Source organism: Haemaphysalis longicornis, unplaced genomic scaffold (genome assembly GCF_048455015.1).
Source record: "Haemaphysalis longicornis isolate Haplotype H1 unplaced genomic scaffold, Haemaphysalis longicornis Haplotype H1 scaffold_8, whole genome shotgun sequence".
Lineage (NCBI taxonomy): Eukaryota > Metazoa > Arthropoda > Arachnida > Ixodida > Ixodidae > Haemaphysalis > Haemaphysalis longicornis.
In genome coordinates, this window is record NW_027526445.1 from 104,218,260 (window position 1) to 104,244,977 (window position 26,718).

General features: G+C 48.3%; 1 protein-coding gene across 1 annotated transcript; it reads left to right on the top strand.

Moving 5' to 3' along the window:
• LOC144150113 (sulfotransferase ssu-1-like) lies at positions 1-26,718 on the top strand. The gene is made up of 3 exons (XM_077681932.1): positions 1-167; positions 21,200-21,674; positions 26,082-26,718. Exons 2-3 carry the CDS (start codon positions 21,219-21,221, stop codon positions 26,568-26,570), a joined length of 945 nt encoding a protein of 314 aa, XP_077538058.1. The 5' UTR covers positions 1-167; positions 21,200-21,218; the 3' UTR covers positions 26,571-26,718.

Genomic DNA, 26,718 nt, shown 5'->3' on the forward strand with positions numbered 1-26,718 from the left:
CACAGAGGAGACCACTAGCTGTCTTGAAGCGGGAACGCATTTTGTCGCTTTCCGTACTAAATGCCGGCGTGAATGGTAGCGACGTGTTGTGGTTATTTTTTCTATAACACGGCTGTACACTCGTGAGAGACCTAAGGAGAGAGCTGAGATAAGCAAAGGAAAAGCAGGTAAGAAGTCTTGAGTTATTACGTTAAGACGCGGATTGGCCATTTTAATGACATTTCGTTCTGCACTGGTGCTACATTATATATCACAGCGGTTCCTTCAACAACACTTACCTAACCCCTTCCTGTTTTTCATACAGGTTTGTTGCTCACCTTCCTTGCATCGTAAAAAAACGAGCAACCGTAGTCTGCTGCTTGTCCCAAGCCCAGATGTGCTTTTGATGGTTCGCATTGACTGCGTTCAGCCTATGCAATTGCTCATTATGCCTGGGGATAACGAACGAAATCAAGGTACTCGTAAACTGGCGCCTTCGATTACCAATAGCGAAGTACCGGAAGCTGTAAAATTCCTCACAGGAATAATGAAAGCACGCCACGCGGAAGTAACGTCGCCATTATTTCAAGTAAGAGCCAGCCAGAAATTGCTCAAAGATCGTGACACAGATGGGACCGAGCGATTTGCAGCTCTTGAGAACAAGATATCCACCCTGGAACGGCTAACTGAGGACACTGACACTCGCCGCACAGTAGCTGAAATCGTCAACTGCGAAATTTCTGCTGTGCTGCCTCGCCTCGATTACTTACAAGACAGGGCTCGGTTGGGCAATTGTATTTTTACGGCATTGGTGGTCAATCCGACACATGGGCGTCTGCGGGAGAGAAAGTACGGGAGCTGACCCCCACCTTGTCTGAACAAATGCCTGCTGATGGCATTTCTCGTGCTCACAAATTAGGCTGCTTTGTCGAGAAGTTCTGACCTATAATTGTCAAGTTTGCGTCTTTTAAAACAAAAGACAAAATTTAATCTCAAAGGAATGAACTTAAGGGCACCCTATCACAATCTGTGAAGACTTTTGTAAAGCCACTCGCGAAAAAAGCTACATGATTTCGGCAAGGCTACAGAAAAACAGTACAGCATGCGGTATAATCAGCTGTACGTTGTCAAACAGCGTTAGGAATATTTCACTGTAACCGATAGCGTCTGCGAAATTGGGACGTACACTGCCGCTCTTTCCACTAGCGATATAGGAGGCTGTGAGGAGGCGCTGCTTACCGGACAGGGGTCGGCAGGTGGAAGCGAGGAAGACGAGGTGTGTGCGAAGGCCGAGGAAGGGCGCGAGAGGGAAAGCGGAGGAGGAAGAAGAGGTGGCGAGCGCTGGAGGCAGGAAGCAGGTGGTTCCAGAAGCTCTCGGCTGGGCGAGAACGCTTAGGGGGTCTTCGTCACGGAGCCACCCATTCCTCCTGGAAGCTCTCAGCTGGGCGTCAACGCTCAGGAGATCTTCACACCGAGCAACACCTGGTCTCTTCCAGTCGGGAGTGTCCACGGAACACCCGGGACGAATATAACGTGTGGTTCATCGGCCCGGCACCGACACCGGCACCGACACCGGCACCGGCACAGCACCGGCATCGACAAGGGCACCGAGCCCAGCGCACCGAGCCCTGCGCACCGAATCAACTCACCGACGGCGACCTACACGTGAGCGCGAACAATTTGGAGTGGGACTTCTCGCAGGGGACTTTATCATAGGACTGTTGTCATTAGATTAGCTGGATGTTCATTTGTGCACGTTATTTTGTAATTTGTCCCGTCAATATAATTTGGTCCTTGTCCGTAGCCAAATCGTCTCTACTCTTGTCCGCCCAGTAAATTTTAACCTCCTCATTACAAAAACAACTTGCATCGCAAAAATGGCGTCCACGGCAGGACTCTCTGCGTAACTTCCAGAGAGTCGAGGAGGGAATTTTCGCGCGGAGAGGAGAGCACTTGGCGCCGGAATGGACATGGACAAATTGCTCGCAGTGGGAAAAGAGTTAGGCCTGGTGGGCAGTGAGCTGAAGGAATGGGTCGAGAGAGAGATGGAAAAGAAAAGACAGGAAAGACAGGATGCGAGACAAGAAAGAGCGCTCGCGAGACAAGCCGAAATTCGCAGGCTTGAGCTCGAACGCGACGAGCTAGATCGTAAAATACAGCTGCAAGAAAAGAAGTGCGCGACTCTAGCTTTAGATCTCAAAATTGCAGACAGAGAGCGCCGCGTCTCCGAAAAAGGATGGAAAAAGAGTTTGGAACTCCACGTACGTGCGACAGAGGGCATGCGGGCCAGTGGCAGTGATGAGGCCGCGTGCGAAAAGGAAGAAAAAATAACAGATTCCGAACTGCCGCACGTACAGGTGAAAGACTTGTTCCAGGCACGAAACGGTGCACGTGTTGAGTGTGGTATGGAGGTATCCTTGCAGCGTGCAGGGAAGCTCTTGGGGGTAGATAAAGAGCTTCGAAAAAAAGAGAGGGACTCACTGCACGAGCTTGTGGGGCCCGGTAAAAAGCTTTTGCAAACCCAGAAGGACCAAGCTGTAACAAATTTTTTGGAGCATAAGTGTGCACCCTCCAGCAAGCCTGCGGGTAAGAGGGAGGTCAAGTGGTCAAAGCGTCGTGTTTTTGATACAGGCGAGAGTCGACCTGAGTTGCAATGCAGGCCAAATAATCCATTCGTGCCATTAGCGCACAGAAAGAAACAGACATGCAGGCGACGGTCCCAGATAACAGCAAAGAATAATTATCCGCACTGTCGGGGAGGTCAGAAAACGCAAACTGGCGAACTACTACCTGAATTGTCCCGCCGCGTACGAGCTTACAAGTGGGCTCGAAGAATCGCTCGCGCGCGAAAGGTAGTGGACGAGCTAGTAAAGCGCCGTTTTCTAGCGGAACCGTTGAGCCAGGCTTCGTGCCTTAGGTGCTCCAGAAGAGCTCGCTCTCAGAAGAAAAGGGATCGCATCCCTAAGGGTGCGGAGTGGACGCGTCGGAAGAAGGTGAAGATGAAGTGACGTGTGAACAAACGGGACTGAAGACACGATTTCGTCATGGCTAGAAATCTCATGCCTAAAGAAGAGGAACAGGTTTGAAAATTATTTCAGGAAGGAAAACTGGTAGATTGTTGCATGTTAGGTTCATAGGTTGTACTCTGTTAACTGTGTGCGGGCTACTCGAGCAACCTTGAACGACGGCCAACCGTATACAGTGCTGGACGGTTTTGCGCGGTGGTAGTTTAATTATTGTTTGGTATTGTTTAAAACGTCCGTGACTCCTTAGTTTGGTTGGAATTATTCTGGTTCTGTTAGTCACTACTTATTTTGGGTGGTTTGTGTAAGCCGTGACTTAGGAGATGCAGTTTGTTGTATTATAAGTACTCGTATTTGAGTTTGATTGTGTGCTGTTTGGATTCATTGTTATGCAGTGTTTTGGAAGTGTTACTATATGACGTGAAAGTGTTCTGGTGGAAGTGGTGATACGTGGTGCCTTGCGTGTAAGCTAACTGGACATTCCACTGTGACCATCGACGGACTTTTCACTGGAAGTGTTTTTTCCCCCAAAACACTTCTTTCGATGGGGGCAATTGTGAGGAGGCGCTGCTTACCGGACAGGGGTCGGCAGGTGGAAGCGAGGAAGACGAGGTGTGTGCGAAGGCCGAGGAAGGGCGCGAGAGGGAAAGAGGAGGAGGAAGAAGAGGTGGCGAGCGCTGGAGGCAGGAAGCAGGTGGTTCCAGAAGCTCTCGGCTGGGCGAGAACGCTTAGGGGGTCTTCGTCACGGAGCCACCCATTCCTCCTGGAAGCCCTCAGCTGGGCGTCAACGCTCAGGAGATCTTCACACCGAGCAACACCTGGTCTCTTCCAGTCGGGAGTGTCCACGGAACACCCGGGACGAATATAACGTGCGGTTCATCGGCCCGGCACCGACACCGGCACCGACACCGGCACCGGCACAGCACCGGCATCGACAAGGGCACCGAGCCCAGCGCACCGAGCCCTGCGCACCGAATCAACTCACCGACTGCGACCTACACGTGAGCGCGAACAATTTGGAGTGGGACTTCTCGCAGGGGACTTTATCATAGGACTGTTGTCATTAGATTAGCTGGATGTTCATTTGTGCACGTTATTTTGTAATTTGTCCCGTCAATATAATTTGGTCCTTGTCCGTAGCCAAATCGTCTCTACTCTTGTCCGCCCAGTAAATTTTAACCTCCTCATTACAAAAACAACTTGCATCACAGAGGCATAAGTCTAGCCAACTCTTGGTTACCGCACGCAACCGCAACCTAGCACTCTTCAGCTTTGCAGGCGAAACCTAAACGCGACCACTGTTTTTATTCCCCAACATTAAAAGTTTGATGAATAAGCGTGATGAGTTATTGTCCCCGATTGACGCGTGCTTTGCCGATGTCACTCTGCTCACCGAAACTCGGCTGCATGAAAGTGTGGACAAAAGGAACTGCTGAATTGCAAAAAAATATTGCCGCGAACCATACATTGGGTTTGTTTATTTGTGTTTTGCTTTTACCGCCCGGCTGCGCCGGTCTGTGTTATCTGTGCGCCAAGGGAAGCGCGTGTTCCATTCTTTCTTTCTGTGCCGCATGTGTTATCTGTCGTGATAGGGAGAGCATTCCGATCTAACGTGAACAGCCCAGAATAATCTTCTTGGATCTACTATGTTCTAGATGCGAATCGACGTTTCGAGAACCACGCGCGCCGAAAGATAAAAAGCCTGCAGTGCGGACGCCGGAGCATTCGATTCGACGACACTCGCCTGTGCAAGTCAATTTGTTGACCGCTGCTTCGCCGCCTCTGCATTCTTTTGAGTTGTTAGGGGAGCACAAGTTCGCTCCAATAAACGTGCTTCTCATTCAAGACAACTGCATCGTTCTTGTCTTCGCGACAATATTATACCAGATGCAGGCACGACAGTATTTGGCAGCAGAACAGAAATGAGGTGGCATTCTTGATTTATTTAATGTAGGGTTTAACGCGCCGACGGAACGCAGGCGATGAGGCGCGCCGTAGTGGAGGGCTCAGGAATAATTTTGACCACCTGGAGATCTTTAACGACCGCCGAAATGTCGTACAGACAGGGGTGCAATGGACCTCGAGGTCCTCCAGCTGCCAAGCCGTCGAGAGCAGTGTTGCGGAGTTACCAGTCCGGAATTGGAATGAATCCGGAATCATTCCACATTTTCGCGACCCCGGAATGGAATGGGAGTGGAATAGCGACAATACTTCAAGTAATGGAATGGGAATGGAATTAAGCGCATTTTGCCCGGAATGGAATGGGAATGGAATTACATGTATTTTTCCCAAAATAAAGCGCACTTTTCCTTCTACGCGCTGTTTTTTGTCAAAATATGCAAAAATACGCAAAAAATCCCACTAGCCCAAGTTCAAACATTAGTAAGCCGGAGCCTTGAGTTTAACAATAACGCAGTACTGTTAGAATCGATTGGCTGATTACAAGCACGGTATATTTATAAGCAGCGATTCTACTACAATTATGTCCTTATATACAGCGCTGCTACGAAGTTCGTCGGGATTCTCCGCGGAATAACCGCGGCTCTAAGCCGTTGGTATCCGTCGTGGGCAACTTCTGCGGCGGCATACCCACCTTTCTCTCCCACCAACTTCGCCTTGTGATTTTTTACCTTGGCGGCGCCTTCGCCCCGGCTGCGAGCACAAAAGGGTGGGGAGACTTCACTTTTGTTTTTTGCATCCAAAACCGTCGGTGATTGCATCCCACCTCGCCGTCATCGGGACGCTGGCGCGGTGCTTGTGTTCACTGCAAAATTTCGCATATCAGCTTACGCCCTAACCCCCCTCATCCCCCAGGACCTTTTGCAATACTGTCACTCCTGTCTAGACACTCGGACGCCTTTGCCCGAAGCAGCGTCGACGAAGGACTAAAATATTGGTTCGAGAATCCACCCGAAACTGGAGAGCCCATGTAATAGGAACTGCGGTCACACCGGCTCCTGCAAGGTGCACGCTGCAAGCTTTGTTCCGAAACGGTTCCGACCTAACGGAAAGCGAACGCTAGCCACTAACCCTTGCTTTCCCGACTCGCAGGGGTAGTTTCCGTTGTAAATGGGGTGTCAGCTAACGTGGAACGCGTGTTTTCCACGGCATCCCTTTTCATTACAGACAGCGAAGCGAAACCGGCTTTCAAACACATCTTTTAAGCAGCTCGTTTGTCAAGCGCAACGCACAGCCACAAGGCAACTGTTTTATTTTACTTTTTTTTTGTTTTTAGAACTTATCGTCGTAGCAGCCTTCATTTACACTTCGTGTTTTAAGAACTGAACGGCGAAGCGACCATTTGGCTGACTTATCAAACAGCGCTAGAAACAAGACTACAGAAAGGGCACACAGACAGCGCCCTGTCTGTGTGCCCTTTCTGTATTCCTGTTTCTAGCGCTGTTTCATAAGTCAGTTATGTACCAACTGGCCCGCCTTCAATCTGTGTGGCTCACATCATTTTTTTACGTGATTTTGATGAATGAAACCAAAATAAACTTTTTTTTCGACCTTTCACGGCAGCTTGAGACCTTTATTGCAGCATATGAAATTCACGAGGAGAGCTAATTGCGCTGCTGAGCACGAGGTCGTGGTTCGATTCCCGGCCGCGACGGCCGCTTTCCTGATGGAGGCGAAAAGCAAAAACGCCCGTGTGTACGAGATTTCGGCCTAAGGTGGTCCCAGTCAAGCCTCGTTATGGCTTTTTGCCCGTACCTCCCAACATCGTGTGATGTTAAATAAAATTGAATTGAATTGAATTGAAAAAATTAATCCGGACCCTCCACTACGGCGCGCTTCATTGCCTGCGTTGCGTCGGCGCGTTATACCCTACAATATATCAACGAGGACACCTACGCACTTTTTTCTGGCGTAGGGATTTCCACAACACTAGACTGGCCGGCTGCCGAACGTGTCCTTCTATTATTATCGTTATCATTTCTCTTTACATCTTTTCTTTCGGTTGATCGCCCAGACCAGAGGACACTTGGGGGAACCTTCATTGCTACTCCACTGCATGCAACTCCTCAAATTAGTTTTACAGGCCTCAGTTATACAATTAGTTACACAGGCCTTGGACTCAGTTTTGCTGAGTCCAAGGCCGCAACACATTCTCTAAGTCCTTCTTTAGTTAGCTAGAGCCAAAGGTTGCGTGGTGCTAAAGTGTGAACGATCTCCCAATTTGTAAAAGAAAAAAAAATCAAGACGCAGATTAGTATACGAACAAATGCACTATCCCAGTATACACTAACGAGAGAGAAAAGAATTCTCCCTGCGCATTGGTTCTCATCGAGACACCCATACAAAGGTCGCGCATACTCTAAGCACAGCCTGAACTTTCGCTGGTGCGCAGTGGATGGTACCTGACGCTCGTAACTAAGCTTTTCAGCAAGGGCGACATTGCATACCTGCGCACACGCAAGCACAGGAAGTTCTGAGCCTATCCGGGCTTTCAAGGCGCGCTTGACATGCGTGAGTGCTGACGACCTGTGTGGCCCGTGATCCGTATTTGGTGCAAAGGCAGGACAAGGTGCTCAAGCGGTAATTCTTCCAACTGATACCACCAGATCCGGAGGTTCTGTTCGTCGTTAATAAAATTATAGATCTAACCATGCTCACGACCGCTCCATACGCGTGTTAACTGCTTAAGGAATATAATGTCTTCTTCAACCATACTTTTGTCAGCACAAAAGTAGAACATGTCGTCACGTTAGCATTAACATATTCACACTTAAACAATATTAAAGCATCACAACTCGTAAAGACATGCTGACCATGCAAATACTGTAATAACTGCCGGGAGAACTGCCCCTGTGGGAATTAGTAGGGTGATTGCACTGCACGAGATATGCCACAAAGCCACTATCCCTTGACCGTTGTTACCTGTTTTGGGTATTTTAGCCGTTCTTAACACGTGTAATAACATCAGCTTAATGGTGGGTTGATTGGTAACTTGATAATCACCCGATAAAATGTTGAGGAATTAGAGGAATGGAATTGAACTGCCCGGCCATTCCCGGAGTGGGAATGGGCGATGTTCTGGCATTCCGAGGAATTGAAAGGAATGGAATTTTCGCAACTTGCCATTCCCCGGCATGGAATTGGAATGAAATGGAGGCGCCCATTCCGCAACACTGGTGGAGAGATAGCGGAGAGCGCACGTCTGTTGATAATGAGGGCTTTAATCGAACTGGTCGCGGGTGCAGCGAGAGCGCGTGCCACCGCTCGGTCGGTGCTGATGAGATTGATGACGATGAGTGTCATCTTCTAAAGCGCAGAAGAGAAAGGAGTTCCAACACTCTCCCCCGCCGACAGATGACGTAAGTGGTCCAGAGTTGAACGTTCTTGGTAGAGCCGAGGCGTTTCTTTCACTCTGGGCTTTTAACCCAAACGTTCGGAAGGAACGCCTCGTCGAGTCTTCGTGTTAACTAGTTATCGGGTGCGTGTCGTTCCAAACTTGCGGTTAGCGTGGGTCAAAAAGTCTGGTACTCCTTCATGTCGAATCTGTTCGTGGGCGTGTTGGTTCACGATTGTTGCAAAGTGCGCGTTGTTCGGTAGAAGTGTCGGGAACTGTGCTCCATATGTGTCGCAGGTGGACGCCTTTCGCCGAACTCGCAATAAATCGTCGCCGTCAACGAAGAGTCTCATCTTCTCGATTGGAGTATGCGAGAAAACATGCTTTTTGCTTATAGAGTCCGCCTTTACGTCAAAGTGATCCTCTTCGCTCAAACCAGATGATGCTCTGCCCACTGCACTTCACTGGTTCTTTCATCTAAGCATGTTAGGATCGTTTCTTCATCATGCTTTGTGGGCTTGGCATCTTTGCTCCGATTATTTGTTAGGGTCTGGAGCCCGATTTTCGTAACGCCAAGGTGATCCGCCGGCCAAACCGCCGCTTTCCGCGGGAGCGCAATCTGATGTCCTTCGTCCATGTTTGGGAGTGCTTTTCCAAACCGTGCCAATACCGGTTCGGTGTCCGAGCTTTGTTCATCCTGGTACTTTATGCCGATGCTTTCAAAGACTGAGTCACGGTCTAGAACTTTCAACTTATCGTTGTCTTTCACCGTCGCTGTAAGCATGGCACAGTGAGTTCTGTTGCCTCCTATTGGCATTGGTCCTTGGACCGTCCAGCCTAGCAATGTTCCCACTGCTTTTAGCGTCGTGGTCAGGGGTTTTACATGGCCGGTTACTAGACTCCAGTAGTGGCGCGCACCAATAACAATCGATGTTTTCATTTCGCCAAGTGGGTGTGCGCTGAGGGCCCATGCGTCCAATTGCATTTCTCTCATCATCTCGATGACTTGGTCATTGGGTATAGGAATATGCTCGTTGCATATCGCCTCAATTTCAAGTGCTTCAATCTGCACGGGCCTTTCTGTATTTTCCACAACGATGAGCAGGCGTACTTTTCGAAAGGTTCGCATAAGTTTTTGTCCTCCAAAAACCACCACAGTCAAGGTTTCCTCATCTAAAAACTCGCATCCTAGTTTCTTCGACGCCACTGCAGTGATGAAACTGCGTTGGCTTCCGCCATCGAAAAGGATTCGGTGGCATCCCGAGGATGCCGAGCCTGCTACTGTTGCGGTCAAAGTTTGGAGCAGTACCGTAGAGCCAGTTGGTCGGGTAAACAGGCTGATGGGTATAGAGGTCACGGTGTTTCTGCTTGGGACGTGTGAGCCTCACTGAGCCTCACTGATAGCGTCGACGTCCGAGAATAGCACACTTTAGGAAAACCAACGTACAAATAAAGCGGCACAAGAAAAAAAAACTCTTCCCGTGGCCGGAACCAAACACGGGTGTCTTCATTCTGATGCCGATGTCTACCCGACTGCATCGTTCCGATACTGTCGCAGCAATTTGTTTTTTTTACTTGGACTCTGGTCGCATGAATGAAAGCTTCGTCTCATAACCATCTGTATCTTAAGGAAAAGATTTGATTTAATCTCATTGAACCAAGCCTCATCCTCCGGCTCTAGGCCGAACTTGTTCCTGCAAGCTTTCAGTAGCATAACATGGCAATAAACGTAAAAAAAAAGCCTTGACGAAGTTCAAGTAGCTCCGCAGAGCTATGACACCACTTTAACCCTGCGTCGATTCTGGCCGTGTTAATACTTTTATGCTATTACCACGGGACCTTTTAATTGTGGAGACTTACCCGCGATCGAAGCGGAAGTTCTCGGTGCCACACCCAGCAGCCACACACCCAAAGTGCATTCGTTATATTAAAAATTGTTTGTTGCATTTTAAATCACCTTTTTCGGCTAGGGGAGTCTACGGCGAAAGTAGTGTGAATGCTTGAGCGCTGTGCAAGCCCGTTGCTTTCCAACGGAAATATCAACCTCAAAGAGAAATCAAATTGTTTTAACAATATTTACCGCGATTCAACGTAAGTATGTTTTCATCGGCTCTAAGCCCACCTCAGTTTTTTTCCGCTGACCATTCAGCCACATAGGTGTTATTTGTTGCTAACATTGCATTGTTAACAAAGCTGTCTTTCGGCTTGGGGCCCAAATAACCAGTGGGGATTACAGATGAATCATATTAGCACAGCGGATGGGTTACAGCACAGTCACCAATAAAGCGACGTTTTAATCAATTGCTAACAAGGCGTGATACATTCTCGCGCCGCCGATTTGTGGCTTGTTACGAATCAGCCCGTCGCAGTGCTTTGTGCAACACTCCTCGGCTGTGTGGCGAAGCCTTCACTACGTGCTCCTTTCGAGCATCCTGCGTAAGTACAGGCTGTCGGCAGAGGCGTTTTGCCAGAAATTCCGTGAAGCCGAGAAAGCTAAGGGCGAGTCCTACCCGGAGTTCGCCTATAAGCTGAGGGCTAACATGAAAGAGTGGCTCAAAGAGGCAAAGGCTTTCGGAGAGCACGACAAGGTAGTTGAGTGCTTCGGTGTCGCGCAGTTTTACCGCCGTCTACCATAAAACCTGAGACTTTGGGTGCATGGCAGGCCAGGGGTAAATACTGTGAATCATGCAGCTCAGCTAGCCGACGAGTTTGTCGCACGTCGAGGTGCGCAGGGCCCGAAAGACGGCCAAAAAGAGTTCAAGCCGAGGCCTGATAAGTCAGGGCCGAAAGGCAGAGCTCCCCACAAAGAAGGTGAGGCTAGCAAAGTCGTTTTCTTGGACAGTGAAACTGGCCGCGAAAACGAAAAGAGCACAGACGCTGAGGAGCAGCGCCGAAAGAAAGCTTTTATAGCGCGCAAACAGGCTGCGCGTTACAACTGCGGCGAGACGGAGCATTTCCCTCCGAGTTGCAAAAACGACAACCTTACCTTCCACATAATATACCAGAGTGAGGATAGCAGGCAGTTTCTGGAGCCATACGTACATGAACACGTGGTCAACGGTAAACCGCGCCGAGTTCTTCGCGACTCCGCGGCGACGGTAGACATGATCCAATCTTCGTATATTGAACCAGATCAGCAGACGGGACAAAGTGCTTAGCTGACGCACGCCGTCGTAGCACGGAACGTGCGCCTCCCGATTGCTAAAATCAGCATCAGAGGTCCGTTTGGTGAACTTGTCACAAGGCGGCGGTATCCCGACAACTTCTTCCAGAATACAGGTCTGATCAGGTCTTATCAGCTGTTAGGTGAACATGGTCAGATTTTCAAAGCACTTCCGCGCAAACTATCAGCTGAGCTCGCAACGAAGGGCTCAAGTAAGGATAGTGTCGCCACCTGTGAGAGGAACGGCGAGACTTAGACAGATAGCAATAATAGAGCCTTTCCGGATGCTCACAACAGAGGGCAGCGTACGTCCACTGAGAGTAAAGCCCCTACTGAGAGCAGGGATGGGTCAGCGCCGTGTTACGAGTACTCTGGTACACGGGAGGCCTTGAAAACGGCTACGGACTGCATGCGGGCAGTTCACAGGCTAACGACGATCTGCGGAAAAGCATAAACCGTGACGCGAACGAAAGGAGGCAACACGAGTACGTTGAAACAAATGGCGTTTCTCTGGACGCAAGTTCATAACCGAGCAACGCTGTGGCAGAGCTGTCAGTCGAGGCACTGAACGATTTTATCGGTGCAGCTAAACGTAACGACGGCACCAGAGCTAAACGAGCCGTTAGTGTTCCACCTCCAACTTTGATACTCGATGTCTAGCAACAGCCAGCCGACCTAGTAGCGATTCCGGTGTCGCCTGGGGTTGAGCCGATCCTGAGACCGGGCCGCCCGTACCTAGATTGGCCTTGACAGCCGGAAACAAGAACGAAAATACCCTCCTGTGTTCGCTTACTGACAGTGTCGCAAAAAAGTGTGGCAAGAGCTCCAAAGCGCGCCTGACGAGCGGCAGAGCCACACGCATGCTTTGCGCTGCGTCTCAGTGGACCTTGGAGCGGTTGAGAACGAAAGGGCACGCCTTGCTCGAGCGGTCGAATTACAGCAGTTTTCTCCGCACGCTCGAGATACGTGTCGGAAGAAGGCCGATGTCCTCTAGACCGGTCGCAGCAGCTTTCAGAGAACGGGCGTATCTAAGGTGCGATTCAATAAGGGAAAGCTCAGGTCAATCACGAGAGCTCAAATCGCAGCTCTCGGCGCGAGAAGTGGCCTGTCGACGCCTGATTTTCTCAACTGCACTGTTTTTCCTCGAGCAGGTTTCGCCCTGTGCGATTACATTTCTTTTGTGTGGGACTGTTCCAGTCATGCCAAATGTCACTTTTGAAGTTTGTATGCTTGGATAAAGTACCGCTGGTCTAAAATATAACTAGTGCAGTTTGTTATTCGCGTATTTTATTGCAACTGAAAGCCTGGTAGAGCTTCGGTGTGGAATGGTCTTTGCACTTTCCGGTGATGCGATTGTGTCTTCCTGTGTTGTTCTGTTGCTTGCCTAACCAAGCCAGAGACGTTCTTGGCGAGCCACTATTTGTTTTGTGACCTGTCCGGTGAAGCTCCAGCACGGTGTCATACAGCCTATACCTGGAGTCGAGCATCTGGCGAGGGCTTCTTTTTGAAAGCATCTCGCATCTCTCCGGACAACGGTCGAGGACCCTTATCCGTCGGGATCTCGGACTCCCGGCGGTGAAGCTGTTACGAATCAGCCCGCCGATGTGCTTTGTGAAACAATCCTCGTCTGTGTGGCGAAGCCTCTACTACGTGCGCGTTTGGAGCAGGCCTCCCTGTCGGTGACAAACGCTTGCAGCCGACGGATCCAAACAGGCGCTACATGTCTAGATAGCTGGCGCCTCACTTTCGGCATGACGGGGGCGGCCGACGCAACACGCAGAGACGTCCGAGAACGCGGAAGCGGTTGCGGAGACCTCCTCTCAACCCTCTCTCGCACTCAGCGCGTGCCGCTACTACCAACAGCTCGCGAACTCTGGAAAGAGTATTCTGTGTCTGTACCGTTCGTGTCGTGTGCACAATCTAGAGGGAACGCTTGTTTGATCCATAGAGCTTTGGGTATAAATAAGACACCCCCCCCCAAGCGCTGTAGTTCATTCTTGTTGGAGCACAGAATGAATGCTGTCACTCTGCTCTAGTCCTGTACTGCAACCTCGTCCGTGGGGGCATTGTTCTTGTCGAACTTCGGCTCATCACTCGCCATGAAGTAAACGAGTTTAGTTTGCCTTCGGCTTCTAGTCTTCTTCGAGCCAGCAATATTGGCTGGCCACTCGCTTCACCACGCTACCACACGCATGTCGGAGGCGACGGAGCTCGGTTCGGGTACGCCCTCCCGTATGCAACAGGCTCCATATCAAACACAATTAGCTGTAGGTATGGAAGTATCGTTAAATAAAATTTGTACATATCAAAACGGTACCTTTACAGGGACATGAAGTGAATTTTTCAAGCTCTCGGTTTTACTTGCCCTGCGTAGACTCGCTCAAATTACCACACTTTTTATAGTTTATGCGGTTGATAAGGCGGTAAATATTTTATAAAGCGGGAAGTAAGAAAAACTACCATGCGGAGTATGTGGCGGCAGCACCAAATAAAGGCTGTGACGACGGGAGGAGATGCACCTTGATTGGACGATGTCCAAGGTTAGCATTCAAACAAGTTCCGGTTTTGGTTCTGTAAAACAACATGCTTGACATGCGACGGCATCGTTGGATGGCCTTCTCGATATCTCAGTAATCGCCGTACCGCGCTTCTGCCTTCTTGTCGGCTGTAAAATGCCTAAGCTAAGCCTCCCAGGACGGCTTGGAATTGTAGCAATCACAAGCCCAGGCCTACAGAGTGGATGAACGCCCTCCGCATCACCGCAGACGCTCAAATGTCGTGCGCTTTTCCCGAGAATTCTGATTTTGCCCTACTCATGCCTGTATCGCAAAAAACGTGCTCGCAACTGGCTAAGGGCCTGGTGATTCTGGCTTGTGCGCATTACGCGCAAGTAGTCAGTGCTTGTGGGAACCGCTCACCCACGAGAACTCGCTAGCGTGTCAGTCTCAGTCTGCGCGCGTTCTGCGAACTCGCTTGTGGAGCAGTGAACGTTGCGGCCCGAAAATGGTGAAATCAGTAAGATGGGCCAGAAACGAAAACATCGGCCACAAACGAAAAAATCAACTTACAACAAAAAAGAATGTACTCCGGAGATACGAACTTGCGACTTGCAAAACAATAATCCTAGCGTTTCAGACCACTCGGCCACGAGTCCTTTTTTTTCTTTATTGCCTGTCTATGGCATACATGTCACAAAACCAAGAAAAATATATTACACATAATGAAAGGCACCAGCACAACACTTGCTAGTGTGTCATTGTTGAAAAGGCCGAAGCCTTGCCACACTTTCCAATACTTATTTAACCAGTCAGGTGGGCAAGGTTCTCGTTTATACACTTCTAGAATGTCGCGTACACTTTGTCCGAACAACTCTCGGCTCGGCTTTACATCAACGTCGTTGTGGCGGACTGCCATTCGAGTCTTTTATATGCTATACAGGGCCAGCAACATCAACAGATCATAGGGAACTCCACCTTCCTTTTCAACGGCTAAGAACCTTATGCCATGGCTATTCAATGGCAAATACTTTTTTCAGCGTTCTCTCCAAAATGTTCTCTCCAAAATGTTCCATGGGAACACCCCATCCCAACAATCTATAAATGCGTGCTGTACGGTTTCTGGCTTCTTACAGAGTAAACAGTCAGGACCCCAAGGAACGATTAAACACTTTTCTATCAGCCAGATCTTAACGGGTAGTACTCCTGCGTGTAACGTGAAGAAAAAGGACTTACCATATGGTGGTACTGGCATTCTTTTTACACGCTGACATACATCCTGCCCTGGTCCTGCATTGTACATGAACCTATAGAACGGTATTAGTAACGTCGAGTCCAGAAGGTCTCTATACAGCTTCGTGTGGGACACGTTTGCTAAGTACTCCAAAACAAAACGCGAAAACAAAACTTCTGCCGCAAGAACAACCTCACGTAAGTTGCCATCATTACCCACCGTCATAAACACAAGAGGTAACAACAAATTCCGGCAAAAATGTACCCAGGCGCGCTTGACACACGGTGCGCTAGAAAGGGTCGCACACATCGCGCAAAAAAAAAGTAAACGATTCACGACTTGCCGCACAAACAGGTGTGCCTGTTGGTCCGGTTGGTCCGGCTTGTGCGCGCCAATGTTGAATACCATATAAAAACAGCAAAAACCGTGTGCAATCTTTGCACGTTGGCACGCGAGAAATGCAAAACCTGCATAACGTGCCAGAGTTTTGACACGAAAAACATATTGCACACCATCACACGTGCGAACACAGACAACTGCTTCCCTCCCCACTTGTCCGCTTTCTCGCGGATCTCGATGATTTGCTTACGCCAGAATGGATCACTGTCCCGATAATTTTCGAGTGGGACACCTAAGTATTTCAGCGGTGTTTCTACCCAGCGGATACCCGCGAAAATACAAGGCTTGGATACCCAATTGCCATGCCAGAAACCGAGGCACTTGTTCCAATTGACGCTGCTGCCTGTGTATAGGCAGAAGCTTTTGAGAATGTTTACGCTTTTACAGATGCTACTCGTGTCCGGGCAAAACAGTGCAATATAATCTGCGTAGGCAAGGACGCAGACTTCACAAGACTCTAATGAAAAACCACGGATATTACCACTTTTCACGATGCTTACACAAAACGTTTCAATAAAAATACAAAACAGCAACTAGGAAATGGGGCACCCGTGGCACACAGAGCGGCTGACCTTAACTGGTGCCCCTACCGACTTGTTGATCACTAGGCTTCTGCTGCAGTCCCTGCATTCCATGCGAACCCCATCCGTGATCATTTTTCCTACGTTGATGTGGTCAAGTAATATCAGCAACAGTTCATGGGATACTTTGTCGAACGCTTTTCCCAGATCTATTTGTAGCATTGCTACAGCTTGATCTAGACTATCAGAACATTCAAGAACGCTTCGAGCGATGTGTGTATTGGTTACAATATTTCTACCCTTTATTCCGCATGCCTGGTGTGGACCAACTATTTCCTTAACTACCGACTGCAAGCGGGCCACTAAGACCTTCATTAATATTTTATAGTCAACATTTGATAGACTAAGTGGACGGTATGCTCACACACTCCGGAGTATATCCACATCTCAGTTTTGGGTATGAGAACTGTATGAGACAATGTGAATGATGGAGGTAACCTATTGTGTTCATACGCTTCAGCGTAAACCTCACACAACACAGGACTAAGACCGTTTTTAAAGTTCCTATAGAAAGACGCGCCTAAGGCATCCGGGGCAGGCGTATTTCCTGGGGTTAACTCGTCAATGGCGCTCATGATTTCATTAACAGTGATTGGCATCTCAAGGATAGTTTTGATGTTGTCGTCTATTTGGGGCATTAAAGTCAAGAATTCGTCTTTGAACTTATTGCTATCTACTTTGTGAACAGAAAAAAAGTGTTTCATAGAACTCCTTAAAAGCACCCTCTATGTGCACCTGGTCAGTTGTTAGCATGCCTCTGTATTCAATTTCGGTTATCCTATTTCTAGATGCGTATCTTTTTTCAGATGCAAGCGCTCTCATGCTTGGAGCTTCGCCTAAAAACAACTTTTCCGCCCTTGCTCTTACGAGGGCGTCATGGTACTTTTCCCGTTCTATCACTTCCAGCTGTGACTTTACTCTCCTAATTTCATCCTTGTTTTACCCAGGCGACTGACATTCTTCGTTAGCAAGGGATATAAGGTAACTACGCAGAACTTGCTCCTTCTGTCTCTCCAGATACCTCCGTACGCTTTATCTTTCTAGAGCAGTCATCTTTACTTCCTGTTTGAATAATTCTCATCTGGATGCGCAGTCGGTTTGCTCCCCCGGTTCTCGTCTTATTTTTTCAGTTACTTGAGTCTTAAATTCTTCGTCCTGTAGCAATTTGCTATTCATTTTCCATAGCCTTCCGTTAAACTGATTCGCTTTTTCTTTTCGCCCACCAAGAGAAAAGGAAACAAGGCAGTTTCCACTAAACGCCACGGGCGGGACGGCATAATCGCAACACTCAGGTAAGAGATCGAATGAAACGTACGCTCGATCCAAATGGGCATGGCTTGTACCCTCAAAGTGCGCGAACTCCACATTTTTTGCCTCAAGCAGTGTTTCCCCAACATCTTCCAAACAGTAATCTGTTGCTGCTTCTTGCAGCAAGAGAACACTCGTGTGGCAGTATGACATGTCCCTAGAATTGTCACGCGCATAACATACTCTATTAAAATCCCCTAATAGATTGGCAATGCGGTCAGTGTCTAATGTAGCTCGAATATTTTCAAAAAACACTTTCCTTTCCTCCGCTCTTGTCGGCGCAGACACAACCACAACCCGCCAATCGCGCGACAGATATTTAAAATCACAGATTATACACCGTCCGGCAAGACAGGCCGTGACGGATACAATCGTGGCACCCAAACTCTGTTTAATTAAAAGCATACACCCCCCTGAACTGATTAACTAACACAAACATTGTAATGCCCATTGAACGGTTGCACCATACGCTGCGTTTGGACTTCTCCCTCAACTTTTGTCTCCTGTACCGCCACAATATCGAGCTCTTTGTCGGCAGCCAGACGATACACTTGGTTTTGCCTTCGCCTATCAGCTAGACCACGAACATTTAGGTTGGCGATGCGCACGGGGGTGTTGAATTTAGGCATTTCAAGGCAAAGGCATACTCAAAACGGAGTACTCTGTAACGCATTAAGGAAGGCACAGACAGGAGGAAAGAGCAGCGCGTGCAAACATATGCACACGGTCAATGTACTGGGTACCACGAAAAAAAATCATAACTGGTTGTGTGTTTATATTTACACTATTTTCCATGGTCTTGGCAACATTACTACAGGGTTTTCCAAAACAGTTCATTGAGGCCAAAAAAACAACGGCGTTAAGGAGTAATTGGATACGCCCGTATTCTCGGCGGCTTGGCCGTGGCTGGCGTTCGCTCATACGACGTAATGTGCGGGTTCGGTTTGAACGACGACCGACGGGTCGCTAGCCCCTTAGAGGCCGGCTTCTCGTCGACTGTCCTCCGTCGCCTCGTGGGCGCCTCGCTCGTGCCGGGGGCGTTTCGTCACCACATTATCCCCCTCGCGCTCCTCACCGGGGTCACTTTCACCGACACTGCTCTTGGCGTTTTCGCCACCTCGTGTCGCACTTGGGTGGGACTGGGTGACCTGCGGTGTAGCGTTGCCGTCTGGAGCCTTTGCCGCGTCTTCTGACGTAGTCCCAACCTCGGGAACGGAGTTTCACGTCCTCTGGAAGCGTCGACACCTCCGTTCCTACAGCGCCCGACACGTGCTTCAATTGTTGCGGCGGCTCGCCTCCCGCGGCCAGCTCCTCAGTTTCCTCAGCATCCATGACGAGATCTGACGAGCGCTCGCCTGGCGCTGGTCCGGTGACAGCGGCGAACGTCCTCATGCACTGTGTCGCTTTGTGGCCAAAGCAGCGGCAGACAGAGCAGCGTGGAACCTCGTAGTCCCGTCGCATGTGACCCGAGCCTTGGCAGCGCAGGCACTGCGGGGCCCTGCCGGGCACGACCACGAGCGCTAACTCGCCTGCCACTAGGAGCTGGTGCGGCAAGTCCTCAGCCATCACGCCTACGTTGAGCTTGAGGGTCACGGACCGCGTCATCGAGCCCTTGTCGTGGACGCCTTGTACACGCCAGCCCTCCCGTCAAATGTCGCTGACCCTCCCGTAGGGTGCCAGCGCAACTCGTACGTCGTCCTCGGTAACGTTGTGAAGCAGCCAGTGGAGCTTCAGCTGCAGGTCCTCGTTGGCAGGGTCGATGACGAGGCAGTGTCGATATTTGACGAGAAGCTCCTTTGCTTCCAAGGTCTTCTTGACGCCTTGCTCCGACTTGAAGGTCACCGCCCATACGTGACTGATTTGGAACGCCTCCAAGTCAAGCACCTCAAGGAGCAATTCCAGCCGAGCCAAAGTATCGCGGGAATCTTCAACGCGATACGGGCGCGCGCGCAAGTCACCGTGCAAAAAAAAAACGGTATTAAAAACACTACGCCCTGTAGGCAATGTCTGCAACGAAACTTGATACCTATCGTCCTCCGCAAGAAACCTGTTACGGCGGCCGGGCACAGCCACATTAACCGCTTCTGAGGATCCCTACATCCTGCGTCCGTTCACTGTGGTGGCCGGAAGCAGAATCCACTCGTCCACGAGCCCGCGCTGGTGAGATTCGATATGTAAGGTATAACTAGCTTACACTTTATTTTGTTTTAGCATTTCAAGTACCTTAGGTTACTGTTTGTTGTATAGCGCTCGTGCAGTAAGGGTCCCCCAAACTTTCACAATATCTCACGTCTAGCAACTGCGATACTTAGGTGGAAAACCGTTCGCAGGCGTGTGGCCGTGCTGCTGACCAATGTCCTTGTTCACCCAGCGGAAAAAAGTGCTTCCTGCTCCCTAGTTCAGCGCTGTACAATAAAAGTTTCAGTTGATTTTATTTCGTTATACCTATATTGACTTCGCTTACTCTTCTCCCGCCTTCAAGTGGCCATAGGTTTTCCTACTAGCGTACCAGTCAGTGAAGCGCCGCATGTGCACTTCTGCAGCGCTTGTGTGGAGCGACCCGGATTCGGAGCTTGATGTAGTGTACAAACTAACAAAGTGAAGAAGGGTACATTCTTCCATTCACAAACGTGTTGTGGCTTAGTTTGAATTGAGCGAGCGAATTTCGACGACCCGTCGGCGGCGGGCGGACTAAAGGCTGCGCCGACTGAATCTGTCGGAAGGTCGACGAGCCATGCAGTGGCGCAGCCAATCGCCAGCTCATCTCCTCCTGACGTCACACGAAAACGCCACAGAAAATGGTCGAGGGTGCAGAGAGGAGGACAGAATTTTCGAAATGATTTTTTTTACCAAATAAATTTGCGTAAACGCGCTCAGAGTGGTCGAAACATGGCCTATGGACTCCGGACTACAATTTGCGCTAGTAACCCCGCAGTGTTTACAAATCACTTCAGTGTCCTTTTAAGCACCGAAACACTACAAGCGTTTGTTTTGGGGACGTACAGGCGCGTAATTGGACAACCCCCAGTCTTGAGGCAACCAGAGTCTGCCAAAAAATCAGGTTACTTGGGAGGTGGCGCTTTCGACCGCGAACCCTTTTTTTTGATTTATGAAAACACCGATGGCTGGGCCTGCGATATACCGACTGAATTTTACAATGAAACAAACAAAAATCATTTGGTGTTACACAAAGGCATGGCTTGGCAACAAATACTTGGAAATATTCAATTGCTGAGTGCAAGGTTGTGTACTTTTTTACTGTGTGTATCTACTGTAAGGTAACACTACATTCAAGTTTATTCTGCGTTGTATGAAATTATCCTGAGGCACGGGGTTCGAAGACGGAATTTAGAGAATACCGATGGTTGCGTTTTCCGTCTATGTAATGTTAGGATAGCCTGTTGCAAATCATGCCCAATTTTGCAGAATGCTTATGCAAGGACTACATATTAAATGTCACGGATGTTCCTTATGATCACATTAAAAATTTGTTAAAGTCAACGTTTTCGTGGGTGGCTAAGGAACCGAACATTCACAATGTCCTTTGGTAAATTAGGACGTATGACCGCCGCGAAGCAGGCAAGTTGTACAGGATTACTTTTGTTAGCCTCTTTCTTCACGATCGATTGTAAATATTCTTAAAATTGGAGTAATTGGAGTAATATTACTTGATTCGCACATATTCTTTCTAAAATGCATTGTCTTTCATTCTCTTGATTTTCAGCACAGTGCAGAAAACCGCCATGGAGCCAGAGATGTGCCGATATATTGATGGCGTCTGGATGCACAAGTTTTTCCCAGAGGAAAACGTCCGATCGGCCATGAAGTACAAGCCACGGGATGGAGACATCATAGTTGTTACGTACCCGAAATGCGGCACTAACTGGACCCAGTACATCGTGTACAACATCCTCACTCGTGGCAACCCACCTGCTGATGTGGGCGAATACAGCCTCATGTCACCCTTCATAGACATGACGGGGGCGAACGCTGCAGAAAATCCGTCAAGATTCGCCGCCATCATGACGCATTTGCCACTTCATGCTTTTACGCCAGTAGATCAGGCAAAGTACATTTACGTGGCCAGAAACCCATATGACTGTGCCGTATCCTTCTACCACTTCAGCTTAGGCCTGACGCCAAAGTCTGTCACTGATGTCTCATTCGCAAGGTTCCTGGACTTGTTCCTTTCTGGAAAGGTAATTGCTTCTTCCAGATTCTGTTTTTTCTTGTAGGACGATGGGTGCGTCTCAAACAATCGAGCGCAAGGGCGAAGCCACAAGTATTCTTTACATAAGAGTGAACGAAGAATAGGTGCACCAGTTCGGAAAATGATACACTTTCATCGGCAATTAAAAAGTGGACGCGGGAAAGTGGGGCCGGTTTATTTGGCACATTTATATTTTCACTGGGGAGAAGCTTATTCGAAACCACGAAACATAAAAGTTCTATTGTGAGAAATATTGTATTGGTAAACCGCGAAACCGATTGGAAAAGCATTTACGGTGCAGACCATTGATGTGCATGCTACGTTCGCAATACCGAGATAGCGTAAGAAATTCAACACTAAAAAGAATAGAGCGTTCACTTACCCTTTTCATCGTGGAATATTTGCCTAGAAATGGGCGTAAATATAACTATAATAGGGGTGGGACTTCATAAAGTATTTTACAGCGAAGCTATATATCGCTACCAGAAAACAGGCTTAAGAGCCTCAGCTGTTCTCTCACCAAATGCTTTCTGTCAAATTTAAGTCCGTCGGGAATGCCTAGCAGATCTGAATGTACTGAAGCCGCCGCTTCTATGTAATTACCACATCATTGCAAAAACTCCGCAATATGGCACTACATTTGAGGTGGGCTACAATAAAGCAGCAGTGTTTTTTAGTTATTTATTTGCCTGGGATTCGGTTAACATATTTTACAAAAACTGACGTTTCCTTTACGGCAATTGCTTTTACTCTGCTCCACTCAGTCTGATTTTTGTGTCAGGCGGTCCATTATCTTCCCGGGCCAAACGGCTTGTACAGAGAGAATCCGAGCTATATTCATTTATTCACGGCCAGAGCAATTCGCTCAGTCTACGACTTTGAGACGAAATATTCAGCTTAAAACATGACAGCGTGCTTTTGGTATGAATTGGCAAGTAATGGCCGCAATGAAAGGAATTCTCACCCGTAGCAGGTCAAATTGCGGGCAAATGCTTGTGGTTCCCTCCAAAGCTGTAAAGAAGGTGCCCTCTGGTGCATCTAGAAAGCATGAGAGACGACAATTCACGGAGCGACAAGAAGCTAACAACTCACTTTTTTGCACGCTGATGTTTTCCCATAATTACGTGTGCCCCTGGGATAAAAGCACAAATCTAATCTTTGCATCGGAATGAGTTGAAAGGACCACTGAATAGACTTTCCATGTGAAGAATACATTAGTTGGTTGATTGGGTTTATCGATGGACTTTAGGCCTAAAATTTCAACACGCGAGAAAATCAGGAACAGGCGATTAGTTACGATGTTTATGGATTACCCTGACAAGGGTTTGGTTTTTACGTAACTGAGTATGCACATCACAAAAAAACCTGTTCTTCGCTAGGGTCAGTTAGTGTTCCTCATTATGAGTAAGCGATTCGGCTAGTAAGCAATATACCGTTGTACCGTTAATAATACGGTCGTACAACATGCACCGTCAACGTCCATCGCCATAACTTCTACATCCATTTTACGGATATTTTGTTGGTTACAAATAGTTTAATGATTTCTTGTTTTACACCCCCGGCATGTACACGTTAGTGCACACTATCCAGCGTAGTCAAAACCAGGAAACATTTTGCCGACACCGGAGACACCTCCAAAGTCATAGCACTTGAAGGATGCTTTCATCACCATCTTCGACGAAAAGACAAATTTCAGCGGCACCTAAGGTATGGGACGCAGCATAGCTGAGGTGCTGCTGAAATTTGTTTCCAATGTCGGTGAGCTACTGAAAAACTATGCAGCGAAAAATTGCGGTAGAGAATTCCGGAAGTGTAACCAGAAGAACCATGGGCCAAACGGGGAAGCATTGATTCGCTCAAGAAATGAAACAACTGTCAGAGCTACTGGGTAAAAAGTGTCAGTGTGCCTTTAGTACCTCAAATACTAGTAGTTCAAATACTTCAACTAGTTCAACTTCAACTTCAAGTAGTTCAACTAGTAGTTCAAATACTAGTACTAAATGTTTCATTCCGTCCATCGCCTTTAGACATGTTTATTCTGTCTTCATAAGAATGTTTCTCCGTCAACGTGTACTGGGAAGCAGCTTGAATAATTCTTTCATACATACAACGAAAACAAGCTGTTTTCTTAGATTAGGTGGTGGTATGCTTTCGTTGTTCACGTATAGTAATCGTCTCCTTGCGTACAATCCTATAAAAATGCAAACAATAAAAAAGGCAAAAGGTTCAAAAACGGCAAATAAACTGACCTAAAAACAAATTTGGTGAAGTTGGGTCAAGGTTGTATTCGAAATGGCCACCTGCAGTATGCCAAGCCAACACGCATTCCCGAGGTCATAACTTTCTAATGTAGGCGTGTAGAAGTGGACGAAATGAATGCATTGCGGATTTCGAGTTGTAAAGTTTTGTTGGAAGTGCGCATGCAGTCCTTCAACGGCGAGTGGTGTGGGCAGGCTTGATATTTCAGCAGCATTTCGGTCAGCAGCGGAGTAGGGTGTCGCAAGACATCCTGTTGCCATGGCGATGAAAACCCCGGTTTGGTCGAGCCCTCGTTAAAGACGGAAGGTACAGTAGAGATGCAAAGGTAAAACGGAAAGGATAGGCGTAATTGATGTGTTCTCGCATTTGACTTAAACGGTCCTGTAAGGACATGTAGTGGGGCGCAAATACTTGATCTGAGCATAACAAAAACATTATTACAGACAGGCGAGTAGAAGTATGCTACCCCTACGTGTACTCTTTGTTTGGAAGTTCGATTAACAAAGGATGTGACATGCACGCGTATGGTAATAGGGCGCTCATGCTTTCGTAATTACTACATTATAAGAAGCGTTTTAGTTCCCTAGTAGTTTAAAGGCAGACGTGTTTAATCCGGCACAAACACGTCCGGCGTAGACAAAAACCCTCGAAGCATCAATAAAAGATGTGGCCAAACACTTCCTGGCAATCGAACTCGGGAGAGACAGAGATGGAACACTTATAGAGCTGGAAAGGTTAGAGTGGATGTTGAGTTCGCGAAACCTTGAGTTGACCGCGCCGTTGTCGCCCGGGTAACAAGGAGTCGTTGGTATTACAGGCGACCGCTAGACAACAGTGTCTCACTGCTTAGAGGAAAGGGTGCTTGGAAGGGGTGCTAGACCGTGGTCTTCTTGCAGACCACAATGATGTGGCGGAGCGTACCTAATTGATTACAGAATGTTCGTTCAGCTGCGTACTGTGTCGAGAACAATAGAGGCGTTCTAACGGGGTGTACGATGTTCACACCGTGAAACCGGAAGCCTAACCCCGGATACACCCCAACGACCCGATGGGTACAGTTTGGTAGGGGGAGAGTGGCGGGACCATTACATGTGTATCCAATAGGGCAGAAAAAAAACACACGTATCTCGCGGTCGCAATCGAACCTGTGTCCCTCGCGTAATAAAATCGGTGTCCATCCGATTGAGCTATTCCCCAATGCACGGCGAACAGCAGTCCCTTTGACCTCGTCGCGCGATGGTTGTGTTCCGAGTAGGGCGCGGGTTCTTGGGCTTGCTAGTGCGGCCCAATTTGAGAGATGTGTGAAAGCGACAGCCTGCGGACAGAACGATCTGGGCCCACCAGTCATGGATAACTTTCAGCTGCAAGTGTACAACATAATGCAAGATGATGACAAGTGAAGCAGAAACTAGCCGCCTTACTAAGCATATTGAAAGCAAACTTTGGTCGGCTCGATCGGCCACGGGACAAATAATGATATCAGTAAAAATTAAAATCCAGTAACGACCTTCTCGGATCAAAGACGAGACAATACTACAAAATAGTCTTATCGTTCAAATAAAGGCAAATAAATGCAATTGCGCTGGTCGCGTAATTAGGCGAAAAGACAAGAGGTGGACTACTAGGCTGACAGAGTGGACAGCCAGAGACGGGTCTAGAGAAAGAGTAAGGACTATTACTGGAGGGAGGGACGAAATAAAAACATTTGAAGGCAAAGTATGATATCGGGCGGTGCGGGACAGGAGCGGTAATAGGTCGATAATACAGGCCTTCGTCCTGCAGTGGACCTAGTGAGCGGCTGCTTGTGGTGCTGATAGTGATGATGCAACGCCTGCGTCTCTGACGATCCCACCATTCACCAGCTCTGCTGTTTCTGGAGCCTTGCAAAACGAATGGAAGCTCCGCCACTTCTTTCTTCGCTACGTATTATTTATATTCCAAATATTCGAATAGGTGCTACAGTGTCTATAAACTACTTCATCAGGTGACTGACGCGACAATACAGTCAATACAATGCACCGATAGGATCACACACGTGTAACATTTCGTATGCTTGTTCATTAGTTCTTTTTTTTGAAGACTTCTCGGCACAACTTAGAAAGTTTTGAGACAGCTTCCTTCTATTTTACTCTTGCAGGTTCTTTACGGCGACTACTTCGACCACCTGCTGCCGTGGTACGGCCGTAGAAGCGATCCCAATGTACTGTTCATCACTTACGAAGATATGAAGGCAGATTTGAGGGCGGAGGTTCTTAAGATTGCTGAATTTCTCGGTGAAGAGCACGGCAAAGCTCTCCACGAAGATGATTTATTGGTCGCGCGCATCTTGGACGCATGCAGTCTTGAGAATATGAAGGTCTTCTTCAAAGATAACCCCCAAGACAGAGCAAAAAAAATGACTCAAGCTGCCTCGAAATCACCCGTAGTCGACCAGGCACCCCTACAGAAACTTGCCTCTCCGCCCAAGGAAATGCACGAAGGCTCTGGTTTCGTGCGTAAGGGCGTCGTTGGAGATTGGAAGAACTATTTCACAGCTGAGCAGATTAAAGCGACGAAAGCTTGGATCGCCGAGAAGACTCGCGGAAGTGACGTCATGAAGCTTTGGAGTGGCTTGGACCTTCCATGAGTCCGCTGATTTAAAAACTGCTATGTTTTAAAATATAAAACTTCGGAAAGCGGAACACCTATAGAAGTATTTTCGAGGGGTCACTATCAAATACTTTGATGTTGTCGTCATTGTTCAATTTATAATAAAGAGGGTTTTTTCAACGCTG